This window comes from Drosophila takahashii, chromosome 3R (genome assembly GCF_030179915.1).
Source record: "Drosophila takahashii strain IR98-3 E-12201 chromosome 3R, DtakHiC1v2, whole genome shotgun sequence".
Lineage (NCBI taxonomy): Eukaryota > Metazoa > Arthropoda > Insecta > Diptera > Drosophilidae > Drosophila > Drosophila takahashii.
The window spans coordinates 37804777-37825865 of record NC_091681.1 but is presented as its reverse complement, the minus strand read 5'-3'; the positions used below and the strand labels follow the sequence as shown (position 1 = coordinate 37825865).

The window sequence follows — 21089 nt, the reverse complement described above, 5'->3', positions numbered from 1 at the left end:
TTGATCAGTTCCGTATCAAGATTCAAGCAGAACAGTTCTCAAAATGAAACTAGGTTGGTTGACCACGGGTATCTTAATTATTTTCCTTAACAGACAATCGGAATCTCTGCTATGGCCAGCCTCTTCTAATTTGGGTGTAAGTAAAGGTTACTTATTACTAAAAGTTATGTACTAACTGATACCCCTTAGTTGACCCTCTCGGTTTCCACTCCCATTGCTGAACTGTTTCCCGAGCGTCGTATTCTAATCGATTGGTGCTTCGCCATCTCCTACAATTATCCGTACAACCTAAGTGAGTTCTATAGCATTCCCATCTGGCCGGGATTCGCCAACTATAAAGCGAAACGACAAGTTCCTCAATTGGAACTCACGGATGAGAACTTCTATACCAAATACGGTCACACTGGAGGGAATGGTATTCACCCCAAGGACTTTTCGGCTGGGGAACTTTATGCCTTCCTGGAGGATACCTTATCGGGATATGGTTTCCATGAGACCTGTTTGCTAAGAAGTGTCTGTGAATTGGCCCAACATCCCTTCGATGACAACCATCAGCACTTGTTAAGCGATATTGTAACTTTTGTGCTAAGGTAATTATTATATATTTTTTATGGATATTATATAGACGTGCTTATATAACCTTTATTTTCTAGTCCCTCACAACACGAAGGTTTCCGGGATGACGAACATGTGTACAGAAATGCCTACGAACTGGCCGAACAAGATGGTTTTTTGGGTCGGGATTGTCTGAGATTGTATTCCCATTGCAAGCACGATATCTTAAAGCTAATGAGTCAAGTCATATTTCACTAGAACCAATAAAACCCGTGGACGTAGTAGGCCTACATATGTTGATTGCAATGTCTGTGCGTTTCATTAGCAGCTGCTGGGAGTCTCTAATTAACGCAGTGCGTTGGGTTGCCATAGAAATCCAGAAATTGAGTATCTGTCACACCAGAATGAATCTCCAAGGCGTCCACTTCATTGGAGTTCTGCTGTCGCTGTGGAGCCTTCCCATTGGGGCCGAGTTCCCTCTGCTCTTTCCGGCATCCTCCGTTTACCAGATAACCTCCTCACTTTCGGTGCCAGTGGTCATTCCGGATCGCAAACTATTTTGGGACTGGGGCCTCCAGATGAACTATGCTTTGCCCGCTCAACCCTCCTCCTTCTACGCGGCCACCATTTGGCCAGATGAGTTCTCCAGGCGGGGAAAGCGTCACTTAAGGAATGAGACCGCAAAGTATCTGAAAGGAGGTGATTCTACCATCCATCCCAGTGACCTTACGGCCGGCGAGCTGTACGAGAGTCTGGAGAACATGCTCATCCGCTATGGTTTCGATGAGTCCTGTCTTCTGCGCAGTGTTTGCGAACTGGCCCGACATCCTTTCAAAGATATAGAAAACAACATGCTCACCGCTCTGATGACTTTTACACTGACGTAAGTAGAGATTATAATGTTCATCGAATGTACTAAGAAATTCATGTAAAAATAACTAATAAGGTTCTCTAAAACGATTTTTTTCAATTATAAAACTTTCGATTGTTTATACATTTTCGTTTTCCATTAGTAATTTAATCGACCTATGTTTACTATTGAGCACTTTATCGGGACTCGAGGTTATTTTTAGTTGGTTATTTTTATATTTTTAATTTCCGCGATAATTTGATATTAATTTTTTTTACTTTAAAAAGAAATCCAATTAAAATTTTAAATTTCCTTGCAGCCCCTCTTTGCACGAGGCTTTTGCCCCCGGGGAAAATCTCTACCGGGAAGTTTACGAACAGGCGGAACAACAAGGATTTCTGGGAAAGAGTTGTGGCCATTTGTATTCCAATTGCCCCGTGGACTTCCTCAGCGGCATCAGCAGCCTGTTGAGCTAACAGTGTTTACCTGATCCATTCAACTAAATGTCCACAAGCAGACAGACTAATTAGCCGCAAACAGGAGCTGACCGAAGGCAATTGAATTTATGAAAATGTTTTCAATTTAATGAAGATTATCTGTAAAACAGACGTGTGTCTGGCAAACTTCAGACTTCATCTTGCCCAATGAAATTATGAAATATACACAAATGTTAGACTGCAATCGGATTTATTTCATCTGACCAGTCGGGTGGCTAGGTTTATTATGTCTATTTCACAGCTGGGATATGAACGATGGCATTGGCCCCCAAGGAAGCCAATCTGCTCCGCTCTTTCGTATTTCTCACGATAGAGCTGTTCGTCCTCGGCGAAGCCTTCGTGTTGAGAGGGTCTGGAATTTAGAGATAAGAAATGATATTAAATATAGTATTTATTATATTCGAATGGCATGGTAATATTAACATCACATTATTATAAGCAAATAAATGATACGTTTTCATATAAATAATAAGATTATAAAGATAATTCTTAGAAAAAATAAATTGGTTTTCTCAATGCCAGTTAACCCATGTGAGTTAGATAATATCTTAAGGTCAGATGTAAAGTAACATAATATTGAGGACCTACATATTTCCGAAACCTCGATTCAACTCATTGAAAAAAACATAACACGTCATTGAGGAATGCGCGTTTTATTTTTAGAAGTATAAAATTTAGTTTGTAAAAAAAGTTAGTTTTAATAAAATGGTTATATAATTTAATTTATAATGGCAACTTACGTGAGCAGGAATGTGATGACCTGGGTGACCATTCCGTAGAAATGGTCTTGGGCAAAGGGATGCAGGGCCAGCTCGCAGACGCTTCGCAGCAGACAGGATCTGTGGAAGCCGTAGGTCTCCAGCATGTGCTCCAGACCCTTGTACAGTTGTCCGGCCGTAAAGTCACCCGGATGCATGCCACCCTCCAGATCCACCGGCTGATCCAGGCTATTCCCCAACTGACGCTTTTGCCTGCGGGCCAGCTCATCCGCCCAGATGGTGGCATTGTAGAAGGCGGACACCGTGGCCGGCAGGTTATAGTTCATCTGGAAGCCCATGTCCATGAAGACCTTGGTGCGGGTGTTCAGATCGGCGGGTATGGAGATGGAGGAGGTCAGCTGCAGCACCGTTGAGGCAGGATATAACAAGATACCATGAAGCGGGTGAACTAAGGTGATCAGCACTAAAAGAAGGAGATTTCCAACGTTCTGCAGCTTTGGGCGATACATGGCGATGTGATCCACTTGGAGAGCACGCAACGAGCCACCCGAAATCGAGTTCTCGCCATTGTCTATTTGGGGATTAATTAAGGCGAGCTGCAAATGAGCGGATCAACGACCAGAGCCATGTGCGTGAACAGCAATTAGAACGGTCCACGAAACACCTCCGAAAGTGGAGCGTATCTTCTTCCATCATCGCAAGTCAGCGTGATCTGGCCAATCAAGAGGCTTCTTTGTCTTGGTCTATTCTTTTCACCAAGAACCACTTAATTCCTTGAAACCATTCTAGGTGATACACTGAAAAACGACGCATTAGATGTTTTATATATTTAGGTTTCATATATTTTGAAGAGCCTTATTCAATTGCATTTATTTCTACCCACAAAAAAAAAAGCATATCGTCGTAAAATCGATATGCGCATGTAAATTTGTACTCTTTTCGAACTTATCAAATTTTCTTGGCCGTATATTAAGCTAAAATTGATATTATATAATGTAAAATAATAATAATAAAATATCACCAATTTAATTGAAATTTCTTTTCTGTGTACCCTTTCTCAATGCAGAGCTGTCAATTTCTTGGCCAAACAAATATTGCGTTCCCTGTGGATCATGGCTCAGATCGAAGTTTAAACAAAGCCGGATTAGTTAGCATTGCACTCCAATACAAACAAGATGGTCCACAGGGTTCTCACCTGGCTTTTGCTGCTCCTAACTTTTGTATTCACTATTGATTTGGTGTTGAGCCATACCAGGAATATCTATACTTCAGATGGAAATCGCTTGGGATTAAGTAGAAATCTTCCAGATCCAGAAGAAATTAGTAACAGCAGTCTTACTCCTTTGAGTCGATCGAAGCGTTTGGCCATCTACAATGGCCAGGGCATTGTCAAGGTGGGATTTCTATATTTTGTTATTCACCATTTCAGTTAATCTAATCCTTTACAGTTGGTTCCAAGCTTGGCGTATCCCGTCAAACAGACCGACAAGGAGCAATCCTTTTGGTGGTTCTTCAACGTGCAGGGCCAGTGGATCCCCACCACCATTCCCATCTACTGGTGGAGCTTCTGGAACACCACGGCCTTCGTGTCCACCGCTCGTGAGTGGCGCAAGGATATGCAGGCGAAGGTTTTGCACGATGAGGCGCGCTCCTGGGTCTACAATGCCATCGAAGTGGGCATGGAGCAGTGAGTGTGGTTAAAATATATTATATCATATGATAATAGATCTTATAATCCCTTTCTCTCGCAGATTGGATGGAGCCTACGGAGGAGTCTGCTTGCTGAGAAGCATTTGCGAAATCTCGCAGAAACCCTTTCAGAACAGCAATATTTTTAGCGAGATTGTAAACTCGGTGCTGGTGTAAGTACAGCATTTTATTTAACAATTTTATTTGAATTGATTTTATACTTATTTATAGACCCAACTTGGACAATGTGGCCAGTAAGTATCTGCACGCCAGGGATGCGGGACGAGGAGGAGCCGACTGTGAGCGGACCTATAGCGACTGCAACCCACTTCTGTGGACCCTCGTCAAGAACATGGCCAAGAACCCATTTTAAATAAATCAGAACACATCATCTTATCCTCCAGGCACTCAGGGAAACACCATTTTAATTTCCTCTTTAACAAAAAAATTTTTGAAATGCTTCAGAACGTCCCCGATTGCAGCCTAATTATTTTTCTTGCAAATGGCTCGTCGGCGGAACTCGGCCCAGACCTCGCAGAGCATCGGCTTCACCAGGCAGGTGCACTCCTTGAGGGGCAGGGCGCCGGGTCTCAGGCGCTGGCACTCCGAGAAGGAGGGATACGGCGTGCGGGGCTTCACACAGGGCAGGGGTCCACGTTCCCTTTTGCACGAAGGGGGTCGACGACCGTCGCGATGGCAGCGACGCGCCAGTCGCGGACAAGCCTGCTCCCTGGCATCCGGACAGGGCTGCGGACAGGCGGTCGAGGGCTTGAACGAGGGCTTCCGGCGCTTAATGGGCGCCGGCTTGGCCTTGGCAAAGCAGCAAATCTTCTTCGGCTTGATCTGGATGGGCGGACAGGCCACCCACGTCTGCCAGTACTTTCGCTTGGCCTTGTCCGACTCCACGTAGTAGATGTCGTCGAAGCGCGGATTAAACGGACAGGCCGTGTCCTCGGGATCGCAGAATGGATTGAGCCACATCGACACCGACTGGACCATCTTGGGCTTCTTCTTGGGCGGCGCCTGTATTTCCGGCTTCCCGCAGGGGAACTTGGTCAGCACCTTGGGGCATCGGTTTTCGCCCTCGCCCTTCTCACAACCGGATGCGAATCGCACACAGCTATTCACTGCACTCATCATCGCGGAGGCTGGACGGAGGAGCAGTGCCCGTGGGGGATTCACACTCATCGCCATTCTGAAGCTAACAAATTTTGAACTTTTGACCGAGAAAAATGTTTCCAAAATTTGTGGGCCCGGGAAATTTTGGATGGAATTTAGAGAAAGCCGAAACTGGACGGGAGAGACCTATCCAGCTCGAGAACGGAATGAGAACTGATGCCATTGGGCTACCCACCAACCCACATAAATGACACGACGCGGAAGTTCATTTCTCAGTTTACTGAGTTCATATTTTTCTACCACCACTCTGGGTGAGGAAGTCCAGAACATTGTAAGGACAACTGGGGGAGTAGAATCGGACGCAGTCCTGGACGTCCATGCGATGTCTGTACTTATCATCGGTTATCTCCTCGGGCACTCTGTAAATTTTTAAATTTAATAGATTTCATAAGACTCATTATAATATTTTATATTTTAACTCACGTCAAGACAATCCGCATTAGATCCTCCATAAGAAAACCCTGGTCATGACCTGCATTAAATTTAGCCCTCAGTTCGCACATGGCTCTCTTAATACAGGACCTAAGATCCAACTGGAAACTGCGGAAAAATATTATATTATTTAATTTTATATTTTTTTATTTATACCCACACTTTTCCCATCGCCTCGAACTGATCAAAAATCTCTCGGCGCTCTCTATAACCACGATTTAGTTTCCAACTGGGCACTTGAGTCCAGGATTCGTAAACCTCTTCAGCCGGTTGATGAGAATTCTGCCGATTGGTATTCGAAGCTAAACTCCAGGGGGTTTGGTAGAATGAACCTCCATTTAATGCGGGACTATAAAAATTAATATTGAATTATTGTTTTTTAGAAATAATATAACTATATATCACTTACGTAGTTTTATAGACTTGTTTCCTGGGTTGATAGAAATTCTTTCGACTAATGGGCGAAGCTAGACTCCATGGAGTTTTGTAAAATGTATCCCTACTGAAGGCGGGACTAAAATGGAATTTATTTTTAAAGTATTTCCTATAACTATAACCTGTAGAAACTTACCTAGATGCAGTTTGATAGAATGGTGCTCTATTAACGGCAGGGCTGAAAAATGATACTTGTAATTATATTAAACCACAAGTTGTTTATATTTACCTGGTGTAATAGGTATTTTTATTAGGCGTAGAATAGTAGGGATTATATCTAAAAGGTTTCTTGTAATATGACCAATCATATCGTCGTTTTGGCATGGGTTTTGGCTTCAACCTCTTCAGGATCTTGGGCTGCCAACCCTCCACGGTGTCGGGCAGTGGAACGTACATGTCGAACTCCAAACTATACTGAAGTCCACTAGGTCTAGCACCCACAATGATTTTGGTTAGGGCGGCGGTCAGGAGAACGGAGGCCTTGTCCGGGAATACCAAACCCCGCACCCGTCGCGATAGAATGCGATTCTCCAGAGAGGAATCCACCAAATGGGTGTGGTTCCCCTGAACCGATGCGATGGCTCCGAGCCAAAGAAGTACCAGAATCGTGGACCTCATGCCGTCACTCCAAGAACCCAACTGATCGTACTAGCCGCTGAAAATTAACGCCAGTAGTAGCGCTAATTGAGAAAGGTGGCTTACAGCATCAGGTGGGCCTTGATTCGTAGGCAGCTTACATGTCACGTTGATTTTTTTTGGGGAGCGTTTTCATTTCATTTCATCAGACGCCGCCTCTTTAGAAGCAGGCTACGTTTTGGCATTTCTAAAACCATTACACAGTCCTCAGACTTTTTTTTATCAATTACTTTATAGCACACAAACACGTCCCAAGAATGGTGAACATCCAGGGATGCACCCGGATGATGGTGAACCGCTGCATCGAGCTCCTGCGGGCTCGGATCGAATGCGCCTCCACGCGTCACATCGCCAGGCGCTACCAGCGTCCCAGGGATGAGGGTAAGGCTCCTAGCCAGTATCTTCCCGAGGAGCAGGTGGTCAGGGAGCGGGAGAAGGCGGACATCTACAAGAAGAACAAGCGGCGTTCCATGTGGGAGCAGGACGAGGGTCACGGAGGTCGAATCTCCGGAAGGGACGAGCAGGAGCGCTTCGATGAGGAGCAGTACCGACCGCGGGAGCTGCAGAAGCGCAACTACGACTGCACCTGGGTCAATTTCCCGGAGAGTGTGGCGGCCAAGCAGAGCCGCAGGCGAAGCTACCTGGAGGTGATGGATGAAGAGGAGACACCTCGACGTCGCAGAAATCAGGTGAGGTTTGGGTATATCTTTAGGTAAGAAAATGTGGTATTCAAAAAGTGGGCAAGAAACTATTTTATCTTAAAGCTATTTGTTAGAAAATCACTATCATATTTTTAGCACATTTTTTTAAAGTAGATTAATCACTTTAATTAGGAAGACCGACCGAATACAGCCAAACCCTTTGATGAGGAGGCCCGTGCCTTCATCAACCAATGGGACACCAATGCGGCCATGATCAATCGCAACCGATTTGCCCGGACCACCGATTCTTGTCCGCCACCAACTATATCTTCCCGGATGTCAGATGCCTATCGCACCCGGAAACGCCAGTTCTTATACTAGTACTATTTGGGGCTTTACTCGACAGTATCGGCGTAAGAAATTCTAACGATTGTACTTCCTAGTAGCCTGATCAAATTGTTAGTGCACAAGGCATCCGATTTTAAAGTGTCAAAATCCGAAAACGTATTACAATGTTGTGTGTCCAGATGTGATTTCAATATCCAAATAAAATATCAAAATTTATTCTTCATGGCTCTTCGGGGGTTTGGGAGATTTCTTCCCACATGGAGCTTACTGCGCAGAATGTCAACCAATCAAAAGGGTTCTGAAAACATTCCCAAACTTAACCCAATCAGGACTATGGAAGATATTCTAAAAACTCTTAAGCAAAGGATCCCGAAGAAGTCTCGAAAATGTCCATTTAATCCCAAGGAACTGCAAAGAGAAAGACTTACAATGTTCATCAGACGAAAGCTGTGGGGCCATCGACGACCGTTCTGGAAGAAGGATTTATGAAACTGACAGGAAATGATTTATGGTTCTTGAATTTAGAAATCTTACTTTGAAAATAAATTTGAATTAAAAAGTAGGTTTGCAAAGGTTTGTGTCTGCACTAATGGTTTACCCAAGTTCTCCACCATTTCTTTTTGATATGGTTTAGTATATATCTCAGATTGAAATAATATATTTTTGTAACGGCCTTTCCGCGGTCACACTGGAAATCGCGTTTAATTGTTTATTATTCGGCGGTTGGTTTTTAATTGTTTTTCGACCATGGCGCTCCTAAGAAATGCCTCCAACGGCTTTTGGGGCAGCTTCCGTCGGTTCGCCAGCAGTGGATGCACCATCTACAGCCTGAGTTCCGGTCATGTCAAGTGCGGCGTCTCCGTAATCCGCGTCTCTGGGCCGCAAACAAAGAAGGCACTTCGAGCCATTGTCGCCAATAAAGAATATGAACCAAAGGCAAGTCAATTGATATATAACGAAGATATGGGGGCCTTGACCCACAAAATAAAAGCGGTTTTTTTAACAAGGGACAATCCATTAATGAAAATAAATGTTGAGGTTCAGGACATATACCATACAACAACTGTATGATGTTCTTTATGACCCTAAAGACTGAAACTAACCGAATTTTTATTTAATACGTTTTTTTATTAATATTACATTTTTTATTCAAAAATTGTAATAGCTTTTACTTGAGTTGCTAAAAGATGTATAAACAAGTTCTTAACCCATTATTTCTCAAGACCTGTTGATTTTGTTTATGTTTCAAAAAGGTAATTGGTATTGTACTTTTTAGAATAGTAATTTCTTAGTGTCACATTAATTCTATTTAAGACAATTAATTTCACTTTATTTCATCCTGTGTTATTTCGATAAATAATAAGTAAATTTAAATATTTTTATAAGTAACATGGGGATCTGTAGGGTTAAGAGGCATCTTTAATCGTTATAATTGGCATCTTGCCAAGTTGTATTTAAATAATTTTATTCATAGACAACCAAGTTTTAGTTCGTCCACTCTATAGTTGGGAAAATATATATTAGTCAGCTGGTTTCAGTTTTTTACCTGGAACCTGCGGAACAAAATTATAATGAGTTGCTAAGTGACGCTAAAATAATTACCGTGCTCGTGTCGCATGATTAAGATTAGTAATAAATTTAGTACACCTATATAATATTTATTTCTCCAAATCCTTAAAAAACAGGCTCGCCAGGCGTATCTGAAGTCCTTCTACCATCCTGCCAGCAAGGAGATGATTGATCGGGGTCTATTACTTTGGTTCCCAGGACCGGCTTCCTTTACAGGCGAGGATTCCTGCGAGTTCCAGGTTCACGGATCCCTGGCGGTGATTGCGGCCATGCTGGATGCTCTGGGAAAGGTGGATGGTCTGAGGCCAGCGGAACCGGGAGAGTTCACCAAGAGAGCCTTCTTCGGAGGCAAACTGGATTTGACGGAGGTGGAGGGATTGGCCGATCTCATCCATTCCGAAACGGAGGCACAGAGGAAGCAGGTGAGCAGTGCAATTTAATCTCTAGGATCTAATCGAAGTTAAATTTCCTCCTAGGCTCTCTTGCAAAGCACTGGAGCTCTGGCCCGCCTCTACGACAACTGGCGGCGCCGACTTATCCGGTGTGCCGCCCACCTGGAGGCCTATATAGACTTCGCCGAGGAGGAGCAGATCGAGGGCGGCATTATCCTGCAACTCACCAAAGAACTGAAGGCGGTGAAGCGGGAGATTCGCGAGCATTTGAGTGACCAGCGGCAGGGAGAGCTCCTCCGGGATGGAGTTCGCACAGTGATCATAGGAGCACCCAATGTGGGCAAGAGCAGTCTGCTCAATCTCCTGTGCCAGCGATCCGTGTCCATAGTGACGGATCAGGCGGGCACCACGCGGGATATTATCGAAACAATGCACAATTTCGGGGGATACCCGGTGGTATTTTCGGATACAGCCGGATTACGTAGATATACCACGGATAGTATAGAACAGGAGGGAATGCAGCGGGCTAAGGACTGCCTGGCGCAATCCGATTTGATATTGCTCCTGGCAGATGCCAAGGATATCACACAACTGACTCATGATGAAGCCGTCGCCACATTTGTGGATAGTTATCTGGGGGAATTGGATATCCCGAGGGACTTGTGCTCGGGAAAACGACTGCAACTGGTGGCCAATAAAACGGACACCCTGTCGACTGAAGAATCCCAGCAGTTACACCAGCTATCCAATGTCCTGGCCATATCCTGCCATAAGCCCGATAAAATGCCCGCATTTCTGGGCTCCCTGGAGAAGCAGCTGCAGGAGCTGTGTGGTGAACCGCGGGCGGAGAATCCACGCATCACCAACACCCGGTACCGGCAGCAACTGGAGCGCTGCATCGAGAACATCGACATCTTTCTGCGAGATTACAGACCCGATGTTTACCCGGACATGGCCATTGCCGCCTCCAAGCTGCGCAACTCGGTGCGCTGCATCGAACGCATCACCGGACACATCAGCTGCGAAGATATACTCGACGTCGTCTTTAAAGACTTTTGTATTGGAAAGTAATTGATAATGATAGTTTATAGTTGTTAGGCTCGAAGAGTGTAAACTACTGCCCCCGTTGAGTATTTAATAAAGTATACATTTTAATCTATTGAGTTTAAAAATGGGTTTAAGGGGGGACTACACAACATAATATAATATTTTATTTCATTAAAAAATATTGAAGATGGGGACTATTTTTTATTCATAATAAATTGCAATTTTCATATATATATTTAAGGAATTATCTAACTTTTAACTTTAAATTATTTTTAAAAATAATAAAAATGTAATTATTTGTGAACAAATATAATTTTTAAAAATCCCGCTATTTTTAGTGAGACAAATTGAAAAAAAAAATCAAAGATTGGGGCTATTTTCTATTCATAATAAATTGCAATTTATATATATTTAAGGAATTGTCTAACTTTTAACTTTAAATTATTTTTTAAATTTACAAAAATGTAATTATATTTCAACAAATATAATTTTTAAAAATCCCGCTTTTTAGTGTGACCTTACTTTTGGCGGTTACAATTCGGTAACTGGTCACACAGCTGGGTATTGTTTACGTGTTTTTGCCTGCAGACTTTTGTTTTATTTGGAAAATATGTCATCCTGGATCACAGGACTGGCGGACAAGGCCGAGAACATTCTGAACAAGCTGGACCAAAATGCGGCAACGGCCCTGCAGACAGACAGCCCCACCGGAGGAGCAGGAGCAGGAGCAGCAGCGGTGGATCCCATGCGCAGGAGCATGACCAGCAGCACCCAGTCATTGTCCCTAAAGTCCACTTTGTCGCCAGCGAGGCGTTCGGGCGCCAATAGCTCGTCCAGTGTGAAAAGCGAGGGCGGCGGCTCCGTGGTCACCAAGGAGATGCGCCAGAAGATGACCACGTCGGCCAGTTTCTCCCACAATTCCGAGGCCGGTCTCTCCGACACCCACGAACTGGCTGCCTTTAAGATCGCCTTGAATGAAATCACAGCCGAGCGGGATGAACTGCGTCTGCGGCTAGAGGAACTCAACAACGAGTCCGAGAAGTTTGATCTGCATCAGCACAGCCAAATGTTGGAGGTTCTGGTCAAAACACTCTCCGAGGAGCGGGACAAGGCGGTCCACGACCACAATGAGGCTCAGAGCGCCAACATGGCGTATGTGCACTCCATTTCCGAACTGGAAACCAATCTGGCCAAACTGCAGCAGGATTACCTGAGCACCGCCCACAAATTGCAGATGCAAACCAAGGAAACGGATCAGCAGCGCCAGGAACTGCAGGAGTACCGAGTCAAGGCTCAGCGGGCACTGCAGGCCAAGGATTCCCTCATCGCAGAGTTGAAAGCCAGGCCCCAGGGAGATGAGGGCTCAGATCCCAACCTCCTAACCAAGGACAGCGAAACGCGTTTCCTGCAAATCGAACAGGAATCACTCAAACAAGAACTAGAACATGCCAACGAGGAGCTGCAAAAGGCGCGCCTGCAGCTGGAGGATTACCTCTCCCAGGAGAGACAGCGCCAGCTGGAGCTGAGCTCGGCCCGCCAGCGGGAGGAGTCGCTGGCCAAGGAGTTGCGACAGGCACGCGAGCACAGTGTGACCTCCGAGTCCGATCAAAGAGTGCTCACCCAGGAGTTGGCCTCACTGCGTCAGCAGCTCAGCAACCAGATGGCCGCCTCCGCCACTCGCCTCCAGGAGCGGGAGCAGCAGCTGCAGCAGATGCGCCAGCGGCTCAGCGAGGAGGCCAATACGGGAGCCAAAAATGATTACGAGACGCGGCTGAAGGCTCTAACCCAATCGCTGGTCGAAAGGCAGACGCTTTTGGAAAGGGTAACAAGTGAAAGGAATGCCCTGCGTTTGCAGCACGAGAAGGCACAGACGCAGCTGCAGCAGAACATGCACTTGGTGGAGATGGAGAGCCAAAGGGGCAGCTCCCGTCATGCTTTGCGCAACAGCACAGATGATGGTGGGTGTAACATGGTAGAAAAATTATATAAAATCCTTAATAATCATATCTTATTCCTTAGTTAAAGCACAATTCCCGCTGCTCATGCATCCCAGTCCCTTCGACAATCGTGTGGCCCGTCGCTTCAAGCGAGCTCTTCGCCAGGCCGACTCCATGGGCATCCGGGTGGGCGCCTTTCTGCGTCGCTATCCCATGATGCGGGTCTCTGTGATCGTCTACGTGGCTCTGCTGCATCTGTGGGTCATGTTTGTGCTGCTCTCCACCACGCCAAACTAATCGTGCTTCGAATCGAATTGAGCAATTTGTTTTATTTTTAAATATCGTATGTATTGTATTTTACACGCCAAAATTGGTTATCTAGGAGTACGAGTATATGTGTGTCATGTTTGTGGTTGCAACAATTGTATATATCGTTAGTATACTGGTGTCTCGCACTCGTTCTAAATTCAATATTCAATAAACATCAACTATGTACAGAAATTGCAATTGGTTTAACGCTAAAAACATCAAGCAAACAAGTAACAAGACCGAAAATATTCGCACTACTAAGTTAGGATATAAGAACGATTGATTCCTCACAGTTAAAATATTGCATAAAGAATCCAACTACAGAGACTGTAGAGTTGTTAATTAAACGTGAATTGGATTAACCCCAGTTGCTGGGCAGAGCTGGTGGTTCTAGCTAAGCGGAAGAATATAGAGAGTAGAGGCTCTTGGGACGATTCGCGTAAAATAGACGCTATATGCCCCGCAAGTTCTTGTATCAGTCATCGGCATGGTAGCTCACATAGACGGCATCGCCACCGATGCTAATCAGGCACTGACCCTGCGAATAAATAAGTTGCGTTAACTTTAAGGCTTACAAATATCTAAAGTATTTTTTGGCTTGCCTGATTCTTGTGCTGATTATCGAACAACATTAGTTCGGTGATGTAAAACGAGACCATGGCATTTCCGCCCAGAGAAGCGATGTGGGCTCTGACCACAGCCAGCAGTTCGGTGATAAAGCCATGGACAAATCCACTGATTCCGCCATTCTCCCGGATCGAGGTGCTCTCGCGGATGAAGAAAAAGTTCAGGTTGCCCAAGTACTTGTCTATACGACCGCCAGGTATGAAACTCAAAGGCGTCAAATCCACTCCGTAACGATCACGCAGAGGAAACTGTCGATAAATATTAATATTTAATAATATAAATAATAAGAAAACCAATCTATACTTACATATCGATTACGAACAGGCCCAACATTCAACGCCTTGACTCCGGTAGATGGCACTCCGGAAACCAGATTGTTTAGCCGCGATGGCGAAGTTTTGCGCATTTTAAATGAGCTCATTCCGAAAGGCGGTATAGCAGTACTGGTCGGCGTGGGTGTGTCCACCATCTGATCCTCGTCCAGCGGAAAAATGTAGTCCTCCTCCTGCAGCGTTCGTTTACCATTTAATTCCGGCTGCGATTGGGTGGCGTGCATTGTGGCGTCATGGAAGCCGTTCTGCTGTTGCGAAGGCGGTTGCTGCTGCTGCTGTTGTGCCACGCGACCACGTCCACGGTACTTCATTTTATTGGCATCGGTTAGACCCATTGCCATGCCAGTGACTAGGAGTTGAATTTGATCCTGTAAAGTGCAATTTGTATAAAATATGGGTAACTATTAACAGAGAGTTCTTAGTTTACTTACCGTTTCCGGCAGATCTAGACGGAAACGAAGATCGCAGATGGCACAGGGTATCATCGTGCGCAGCTTGAAGTAAATGGTCTGCAGCAGTCTGGGAAAACACATACTTTTAGCAAGATAATCATGCTAAAAAGTTCATAACCCACCTCTGAAAGTGTTTGGGGAAGCCGTTAACACTTTGGCCCACCTCCAGGCGAGCGCGCCACACTTGGGTGAACATCTGCAGATTCTTGATCGTGTCCATTTCCAGCATTCCCGGCACCTGCTGCGTATTGACCACATGGAAGCCCTCCGGCGGATATGGCTCCATTAACAGCGAAATTATTTCCAGATCTTCGATATCGTCCACTTCTAAAACACACAGCTCTTTGTTGCCGCAATTTAGATCGATCTCGTTCATCTCCTCCTCATCCGAGTCGTCTGTATCGGATTGCTTATCCCCAGAGGCGTTGGTGGAGGCTGCTCCTGCCGCCAAATCAGGATCCAAGCTCTTCAGCTGGTAGATCTCCTGATTGCGCTCAAACGTTTCTTGCAACTTCTTTTGCAACTCATTCAGCTTTTGCTTATCGGTCCACGAATTACCAGCCACGATCTTTGGCACCTGCGGCACTGGCAGAGCAGTGAGAAACAGAGCTGTTCCCGTGGCTATCAACGCTATCATGCGCTCTCCAATGGCCACCTGGGTGCGCAGCCCGAAGATGGCATTCATGCCCTTGGCCTTCAGCTTGTTGATCAGCACTCGATGCAGTTCGTACTCCAGGAAGGGCAGTCCATCGGATATCTCTTTGGCATTCAGCTCGGCACGCAGATCCCTTTTGGCCCGCACCACTTGGGCCTGCATGAAGCAGCCGCGTCCGGTGACCTGCATGAACTCGGGCACTTCCAGCGTGGCCAGGAGTACGTCCGGTACTCTTCCCTTGCGGCACACGGCGCACTTCTTCATCTTCACGTTGAAGGGCACGGAGCTTAGGTTGTAGGGTATGTGGCAGATGGCACAGGCATTCCGTGGTCCATTTAGCGGGGGCAGACCGTAGCGTTTGCCTCCCGAACTGTTTCCGGTGCCCAAGGAACCGCTGTCTTTGCCAATGCTCGTATCGCCGGCACTGCTTCCGTTCCCCTCCTCCACGGAATTCGTCATGGCCGCCACGCTGGCGGCTGCCTTTGACATGGTAAAAATATCGGTTTGCGATACAGATCGATTGAACACCATGTTGATCACTGCCGCCGTTCCGGTGGCAGAAAGAACGCAGACGTCGTCACTGCAAAGCAAAGATAGGGTATTAATTACGCTTATCTCAGCAGGTTTACTGGTTTATTTTGATGGTTTGAATGTCACATGCTTAAAATAAAATCTTATATCATAGGAATAAACTTTTACATAGATTATAAAAGTATACTTACGAAATGGTTGTGGACTCGGCATAACCTAGCACCACATTACAGCCCAGGGAACGCGCATGCGATCGAATCTCCATGCGCAGCTCCGTCCACCAGCTGTCTCGAACCTCCGGCTCATCCGGATTGGGCACGCGCTCCAGAAGTTTCACGGAGCGAGCGGCAACCGTTGCACCCAGATGAAGAATAAAGCCCGTCGGGTACTTTGTCATGGTCAGGAAGGGATACTCCAACATGTCGAGGCTGTCGGCTGCTGTTCCCGGTTTGGCTCCCACCGGCGGCTGCGTTAAACGCATCATAGCGGTGGCCGCCACCAGACGCTCGCTGGCTACACAAATAGAGTTTCCTGGGAATTAGGAAGGTGCCATAAAATATTAGACAAAATTAAATCTCTCGTAAGTCTTACACATAGTGAATACATTTATATATTTACAGAGGAATGTCTTAAGCCAGAAGATACATTGATTGGAATTTACACTTCATTTGATTTGCCAATTAATGAAAATGAGTTTTACTTTAAATACCCTAATATAACCGACAAAAGTTCAATACAGAGAATTTTTATTGTATAAAAATTATATTAACCAATTCTATAGATTTAGAAATGGTAAAACAAATTAAAACCTCTTAACTCAGATCCTCAAAGTACATCAAGTCCCTCAACTGTGTTCACACGTAATGATAGTGTAGTATAACATTTAAGGATAGTTCAGTTCGGATGAGGCATTCGCAAGATATGTATAGGAAAGACTTGGCGATACAGAACAGAACAGCAGTCGCGAGTTAAAAAGACAGATAGGAGCACGCACAGACACACAGAGGTACATCGAGTAAGGACACCGAGATTAGGCGGAGCATCTACTTACGCTTCCGGTGGAATGTAAAGGCTATGCCTGATGGCGAGATGCGGCAGCGGACGCAAAGATAGAACGTTGGAAGAGACGTTTACGGTTACTCAGAGACGAGACGGTGAGAAAAAGAGACACACGGTGACAGCAAACACACAAATTGAGAACTAGTGCTTAGAGCCTATAGTCTTATACTAGATCTTAACTAGAGGGATTCCCGGGGGATTCCTGATCAGCCCTGTTTCCGATTTTAAGACAAAACAAATTGATTCTTGTTGGAATATTATAATATACTAATTTGTACCTTATTTTAGTAATTAATGTAATTTTTTTAGATTTTTATGTCAATCCGTTCTGTGTGAAATTTGCTACTGACCGTTTTTTAGAGGTCCAATTTTATATTAGTTTAGATGATATGATAATATTGAATTGGTACTTCTACTTTCACCAAAAGTTAGGGATTTCATCCATTTAAAAAGACATAACTTCGGAAACAGGGCTGAGAACCTTGGAAAGCCCAACCTACATACCTTTGGGCGTGACACTTAGGTCGGAGTCGGAGGATCTGCGGCAGATCTCGCCGACGGTGGCCGGCACCATGGTCGTGGCCGTCGAGGCGGTCGATGTGGAGGCACTATCCGCATTCGTGGTCGCCGAGATGCCGCTCTTCGAGGGACTGGGCGTCAGCTTAAGGCGACTGCTGCTCACGGGAGAGGCGAAACGCTTCATATTGGGACTGCTGCCCTCCACCGTTGTGGGTATCATAGTGGACGGTCCTGCTGCTGCTCCTCCTGCTGTTGGCTGCTGCTGCTGTTGTTGGAGTTCAGTGCTGGATCTAAGTTCGCGTGGTTGTTGTCGTTGTCGAATGGCAAATGGAGCAAGCAATGATGAGTCATTATTGTGGTTACTATGGTTAGTACTATTAGAGATATTTACAGATCGATCTAATTGGGCAAGGCAAGGCAGGGGGTTATTTGAATCGAAGGTGAATAGACCGGATTGGGTGGGTGTGGGGGTCGAGGGGCAGACGCGCAGCTCGGGCGCCCTCAGCAGCAACGTGTTGGGCGGCACAGGAGCATCGAAGGGGGCCACCAGATGGTTTAAGGAGGCACTGCGCTGCATGGTCTTCTCGTAGCTGGGAAGGAAGTTAAGTTGCAGCATGGACGAGGACCCACTGAGATTGGATCCCAACCAATCGTCCGAGCAAGTGGGCAATTCCGGCTGTGAGCTGTAGTAAGGTTTGCGTTCCAGCGAGGGCACAAACGGAAGATTCGGTCTCTTCTCCAGCTCGCTAGCCTTGGGATTCAGGTGCATCAGCTTTTGCAGGCGGCGAGAGAAGCCTTTCAAGTCCTCCAGCAGATTGTGGTGCCTGGGTCCCAAGTCTTGCTGGCTGTTCTCACAGCTGCGTGTCTCGCCAGGTTTAATCCAATTATCCTGCAGATTCTCCTCTTCCTCCTCTGGGGAATCATATGCATTGCTATCGGGCGCATCTATTTCTAAGTCCAACTGCAGCGACTCCTCTTCCGAATCGGTGGAGTAATTAGACGACACTGGACGAGTAGTCTTGGCCTGAAACTCATCTAAATCGGGCGCTGAACGGGTGTTCTCCTGATAGTCCGACAAACCGGGCACTGTGAGAAAACTTTTGACTGGCATTTGACCTGGACGAGCGCCCGAATCGCTGCTGATGGAGCGTGTAATAAACGGTGGAATAGAGAACTTGGATGTGGATCCGGCAAAGCGCGACTTGCGACGGCGCCTAAAAGAAGAAGTTGCAGATGCAGCTCCTCCAAAGATGCTGCTCAACGACTGGGTGGCATTCTCCGGGATCTTTGGCTCAATGCGACGGATTAGCGTGGCATATTTCTGGGTGAAAACCTTGCTCGATGAGAGCGTTAGTCGGCGCATGCGGTGTCGCAGCTTCTTCTCGCGACTTTTATCGCCACGCTCGTCCTCCTGCCGGATGAGATCTTGCATGAGCTCCGCATCCTCGGTGTCGCTGCTGGCACTCTCCAGGTAAAACAACGTTGCTGCTGCCGCCGCTGCTGCAGACGAAGGCGCCGACGAGCTGGGCTCCCTATAGATATTCAGACGATATTGGGGCGTGCGGCCGGAAAGCGGCAGACTTGCGCTGCTCGCCCCCGCACAGTTGAGGAAGTCTAGATACTTTTGTGTCAGTCTAGCCGTTTTTTTTTAGGGAAAGGTAGTGGTGGTACGTAAATGTTTGGTTTATACAACACAATATAAACACGACACAACAACGAAACAACAACGATTGGAACGTGCAATACGATACGATACGACAAGGAGCGAAATATAGAGATATCGAGGGATGAACATCGTCGGAGAGATTTCGGTGTGGGTTGGAGAACGTTCAAGAGAAGAAAGAAATTGGTTTAGAACATGTTTAAGTTGGCTTTCTACTAGCACCTACATTCGGCTACGCAGGCTAAACCAAGAGTTTATACAAAAAGGGGCAGGTTGGCTTCGGGAACCGAAGTTTTAAATACTCTTGCAGGCTGAAGTTGGTCAGGAAATCTAAAATAAACATTATGTCAGCAAATCTACAAGATGGTCTCATAATAATCTTATGTAATACGTGTAAAACAGACAGACAGATCATGAAAAATTCATTGCAAGAATATAATTTATATAAATAAGTAATAATTGTGAGTCATTAGACCAAAAAATACTCACTCTTCGATGAGGGCCACATCCGCGCTGTTCGGCTGACTGCTGCTGGTGTCCTTGATCAGCGTCACCGCTGTTCCAATGCCTCGGGCCACCACGCCCACATCGCCCTCCAGATCGAAGCACTGGGTATAGCCGATGACGGCATTGGCCCCCATATTTATGGCCTTCAGGCCCATTCTTCGCTGCACCTGGCCGGACAACTTGAGGAATACCACCTGGCGGGCCTCGTTGGAGGCACGGGGCGTGCGTATCTTATCAATCCACTGGTACTCCGGATCGTCATTGACCACCAGTTCCTCGACAAAGCCGTGGATCACCTGGGCGCGATAGCCAAAGGGAACACACTGGGCTGTGGAGGAAACATAGGATAATTAGAGACTTTCTTGAGGAGATTTAGGATACTACTACATACAGTGGAAGAAGGGTATGCCGCAGGAGCTCTGCCGGAACTTGTTGACGTCCGAGAAGAGATCCACCTTGACGATTACATTAATCTCTCCCCGAATGCCGTGCATCGTGTCGAAGACCGGAATCCAGCCGGAGAGCACGGTGCCCTTGCCGTGCGCCGCCTGACTAGAGCTCTCCAGGCACAGGGGATTCAGGCTGATGTTCACCTTGCCGATGGCATCGTTGGCGGAGTAAGTGTCGTAGTCCATGAGGCGGATTTGCAGGGGTTCATCCTGCAGCTCGGCATCGTCCACCTCGAAGCGGAACCTGAGCGAATAAAGGAGTTATAATCTAAAGAACTACTCGATGATCAGACCTTACCAATCGGTGTTCCAGGTGGGATTCAAGCTCTTGCGGAACACATCCGTCTTGTGGGTCACCGAGGCCAGTTTGATCTCCACGAAGGCGTCGGTGGTCTCGCTGCTCTTGTCCATCACGGGCAGGTTGCGCGCCGCCTTGATCTTCACCCCCACCTTGCCCGGCATCCTGTCGCTCTCGTCTGTCTTCCCTTTTCACCAGATACGAGATTGTAACCACTGAATTTCGACCAAGGATTCACATTCACGTTTTATCTTGTGTTTTCCATTTTTCCCAGTTCTCAGTATGACCGCACTGGTGGAGTGGCGAAATCCCTAGAGATGAGTCGTTGGGGTGGGAAACTGATTGCCTTTTTTTTCGCAAATCTAAATTAAAGTCGAAGAGTTTTATAAATTATTGGGTTGCAAAAACCTCAATTGTATAAAAATTACCTAAAACACCTGCTAAAAAGAGAAATTTGTAAATAAATTAACTTGAATGTCATGATCAGTGCTGCCAACTTGGTTACTCTTATCTTGCTTTCAGGAGTTTGGCTATTTTTAGTCCAATTTGGCTATTTTTGAATATTTTATTGCCAGCTGGCATATATTTGTAATTTATTAAACATTTGTCGACGATATAAATAGCAATTAATTTGAAATGTAGTCTCTTACAACTGCCATATTCACATATATTAAACATTTTTGGACATTTGTATTTAAAGAATTTTGTTTATGAAAGGAATATAAAGGAATTTAAAGCCAATAGCTTTTTATAGCCAAATCC

At 45.9% G+C, this 21089-nt stretch overlaps 10 protein-coding genes across 11 annotated transcripts; 6 read left to right on the top strand and 4 right to left on the bottom strand.

The window, feature by feature from the left end:
• The first annotated feature begins 43 nt into the window (after nt 1-43).
• LOC108065568 (uncharacterized) lies at nt 44-837 on the top strand. The gene is made up of 3 exons (XM_017153582.3): nt 44-136; nt 190-590; nt 654-837. Exons 1-3 carry the CDS (start codon nt 44-46, stop codon nt 811-813), a joined length of 654 nt encoding a protein of 217 aa, XP_017009071.2. The 3' UTR covers nt 814-837.
• Nucleotides 838-959: 122 nt separating this feature from the next.
• On the top strand, nt 960-2042 carry LOC108065566 (uncharacterized). Its single transcript, XM_017153580.3, has 2 exons — nt 960-1438; nt 1725-2042. The coding sequence occupies exons 1-2, from the start codon at nt 960-962 to the stop codon at nt 1879-1881; spliced, it is 636 nt and encodes a 211-aa protein (XP_017009069.2). The 3' UTR covers nt 1882-2042.
• A 55-nt stretch (nt 2043-2097) lies between these two features.
• Nucleotides 2098-3331, bottom strand: LOC108065576 (uncharacterized). The gene is made up of 2 exons (XM_017153589.3): nt 2643-3331; nt 2098-2254 (listed from the first exon to the last, which is right to left on the bottom strand). Exons 1-2 carry the CDS (start codon nt 3128-3130, stop codon nt 2098-2100), a joined length of 645 nt encoding a protein of 214 aa, XP_017009078.2. The 5' UTR covers nt 3131-3331.
• Nucleotides 3332-3796: 465 nt separating this feature from the next.
• LOC108065518 (uncharacterized) lies at nt 3797-5528 on the top strand. The gene is made up of 4 exons (XM_017153524.3): nt 3797-4015; nt 4070-4308; nt 4373-4483; nt 4542-5528. Exons 1-4 carry the CDS (start codon nt 3797-3799, stop codon nt 4681-4683), a joined length of 711 nt encoding a protein of 236 aa, XP_017009013.2. The 3' UTR covers nt 4684-5528.
• LOC108065519 (uncharacterized) lies at nt 4704-5646 on the bottom strand. The gene has a single exon (XM_017153525.3). The coding sequence runs from the start codon at nt 5502-5504 to the stop codon at nt 4794-4796; it is 711 nt and encodes a 236-aa protein (XP_017009014.2). The 5' UTR covers nt 5505-5646; the 3' UTR covers nt 4704-4793.
• A 61-nt stretch (nt 5647-5707) lies between these two features.
• On the bottom strand, nt 5708-7095 carry LOC108065489 (uncharacterized). Its single transcript, XM_017153488.3, has 6 exons — nt 6586-7095; nt 6493-6534; nt 6331-6435; nt 6082-6270; nt 5913-6029; nt 5708-5848 (listed from the first exon to the last, which is right to left on the bottom strand). Exons 1-6 carry the CDS (start codon nt 6972-6974, stop codon nt 5716-5718), a joined length of 975 nt encoding a protein of 324 aa, XP_017008977.2. The 5' UTR covers nt 6975-7095; the 3' UTR covers nt 5708-5715.
• A 39-nt stretch (nt 7096-7134) lies between these two features.
• On the top strand, nt 7135-8197 carry LOC108065727 (uncharacterized). Its single transcript, XM_017153861.2, has 2 exons — nt 7135-7681; nt 7826-8197. The coding sequence occupies exons 1-2, from the start codon at nt 7250-7252 to the stop codon at nt 8012-8014; spliced, it is 621 nt and encodes a 206-aa protein (XP_017009350.2). The 5' UTR covers nt 7135-7249; the 3' UTR covers nt 8015-8197.
• Nucleotides 8198-8635: 438 nt separating this feature from the next.
• Nucleotides 8636-11051, top strand: LOC108065726 (tRNA modification GTPase GTPBP3, mitochondrial). The gene is made up of 3 exons (XM_017153860.3): nt 8636-8917; nt 9667-9972; nt 10027-11051. The coding sequence occupies exons 1-3, from the start codon at nt 8729-8731 to the stop codon at nt 11011-11013; spliced, it is 1482 nt and encodes a 493-aa protein (XP_017009349.2). The 5' UTR covers nt 8636-8728; the 3' UTR covers nt 11014-11051.
• Nucleotides 11052-11531: 480 nt separating this feature from the next.
• Golgin84 (golgin A5) lies at nt 11532-13562 on the top strand. The gene is made up of 2 exons (XM_017153686.3): nt 11532-12947; nt 13009-13562. Exons 1-2 carry the CDS (start codon nt 11600-11602, stop codon nt 13221-13223), a joined length of 1563 nt encoding a protein of 520 aa, XP_017009175.2. The 5' UTR covers nt 11532-11599; the 3' UTR covers nt 13224-13562.
• On the bottom strand, nt 12971-20665 carry LOC108065626 (C2 domain-containing protein 5). 2 transcript variants are annotated; one of them, XM_017153684.3, is made up of 10 exons: nt 20328-20665; nt 19972-20273; nt 19563-19908; nt 17396-19044; nt 16024-16363; nt 14769-15881; nt 14626-14713; nt 14170-14562; nt 13838-14110; nt 12971-13773 (listed from the first exon to the last, which is right to left on the bottom strand). In XM_017153684.3, exons 1-10 carry the CDS (start codon nt 20489-20491, stop codon nt 13711-13713), a joined length of 4731 nt encoding a protein of 1576 aa, XP_017009173.2. In that variant the 5' UTR covers nt 20492-20665; the 3' UTR covers nt 12971-13710. The 2 variants fall into 2 exon arrangements, with proteins under 2 accessions (XP_017009173.2, XP_017009174.2); XM_017153685.3 differs by having other exon boundaries at nt 17396-17700; nt 20328-20648.
• Between the last annotated feature and the right edge of the window lie 424 nt (nt 20666-21089).

Coding starts and splice junctions, on each gene's coding strand:
- LOC108065568 (XM_017153582.3), top strand. CDS start 44: ATGAAACTAGGTTGGTTGACCACGGGTATCTTAATTATTTTCCTTAAC. Junction 137..189: donor CAGCCTCTTCTAATTTGGGT/GTAAGTAAAGGT, acceptor GATACCCCTTAG/TTGACCCTCTCGGTTTCCAC. Junction 591..653: donor ATTGTAACTTTTGTGCTAAG/GTAATTATTATA, acceptor TTTATTTTCTAG/TCCCTCACAACACGAAGGTT.
- LOC108065566 (XM_017153580.3), top strand. CDS start 960: ATGAATCTCCAAGGCGTCCACTTCATTGGAGTTCTGCTGTCGCTGTGG. Junction 1,439..1,724: donor CTGATGACTTTTACACTGAC/GTAAGTAGAGAT, acceptor ATTTCCTTGCAG/CCCCTCTTTGCACGAGGCTT.
- LOC108065576 (XM_017153589.3), bottom strand. CDS start 3,130: ATGTATCGCCCAAAGCTGCAGAACGTTGGAAATCTCCTTCTTTTAGTG. Junction 2,255..2,642: donor GTCATCACATTCCTGCTCAC/GTAAGTTGCCAT, acceptor TCTAAATTCCAG/ACCCTCTCAACACGAAGGCT.
- LOC108065518 (XM_017153524.3), top strand. CDS start 3,797: ATGGTCCACAGGGTTCTCACCTGGCTTTTGCTGCTCCTAACTTTTGTA. Junction 4,016..4,069: donor ATGGCCAGGGCATTGTCAAG/GTGGGATTTCTA, acceptor AATCCTTTACAG/TTGGTTCCAAGCTTGGCGTA. Junction 4,484..4,541: donor ATTGTAAACTCGGTGCTGGT/GTAAGTACAGCA, acceptor ACTTATTTATAG/ACCCAACTTGGACAATGTGG.
- LOC108065519 (XM_017153525.3), bottom strand. CDS start 5,504: ATGGCGATGAGTGTGAATCCCCCACGGGCACTGCTCCTCCGTCCAGCC.
- LOC108065489 (XM_017153488.3), bottom strand. CDS start 6,974: ATGAGGTCCACGATTCTGGTACTTCTTTGGCTCGGAGCCATCGCATCG. Junction 6,436..6,492: donor TTCTATCAAACTGCATCTAG/GTAAGTTTCTAC, acceptor ATTCCATTTTAG/TCCCGCCTTCAGTAGGGATA. Junction 6,030..6,081: donor TTCGAGGCGATGGGAAAAGT/GTGGGTATAAAT, acceptor ATTTTTCCGCAG/TTTCCAGTTGGATCTTAGGT.
- LOC108065727 (XM_017153861.2), top strand. CDS start 7,250: ATGGTGAACATCCAGGGATGCACCCGGATGATGGTGAACCGCTGCATC. Junction 7,682..7,825: donor CTCGACGTCGCAGAAATCAG/GTGAGGTTTGGG, acceptor CACTTTAATTAG/GAAGACCGACCGAATACAGC.
- LOC108065726 (XM_017153860.3), top strand. CDS start 8,729: ATGGCGCTCCTAAGAAATGCCTCCAACGGCTTTTGGGGCAGCTTCCGT. Junction 8,918..9,666: donor ATAAAGAATATGAACCAAAG/GCAAGTCAATTG, acceptor CTTAAAAAACAG/GCTCGCCAGGCGTATCTGAA. Junction 9,973..10,026: donor CGGAGGCACAGAGGAAGCAG/GTGAGCAGTGCA, acceptor ATTTCCTCCTAG/GCTCTCTTGCAAAGCACTGG.
- Golgin84 (XM_017153686.3), top strand. CDS start 11,600: ATGTCATCCTGGATCACAGGACTGGCGGACAAGGCCGAGAACATTCTG. Junction 12,948..13,008: donor GCGCAACAGCACAGATGATG/GTGGGTGTAACA, acceptor CTTATTCCTTAG/TTAAAGCACAATTCCCGCTG.
- LOC108065626 (XM_017153684.3), bottom strand. CDS start 20,491: ATGCCGGGCAAGGTGGGGGTGAAGATCAAGGCGGCGCGCAACCTGCCC. Junction 20,274..20,327: donor CCCACCTGGAACACCGATTG/GTAAGGTCTGAT, acceptor TTATTCGCTCAG/GTTCCGCTTCGAGGTGGACG. Junction 16,364..17,395: donor CCTAAGTGTCACGCCCAAAG/GTATGTAGGTTG, acceptor CCTAATTCCCAG/GAAACTCTATTTGTGTAGCC.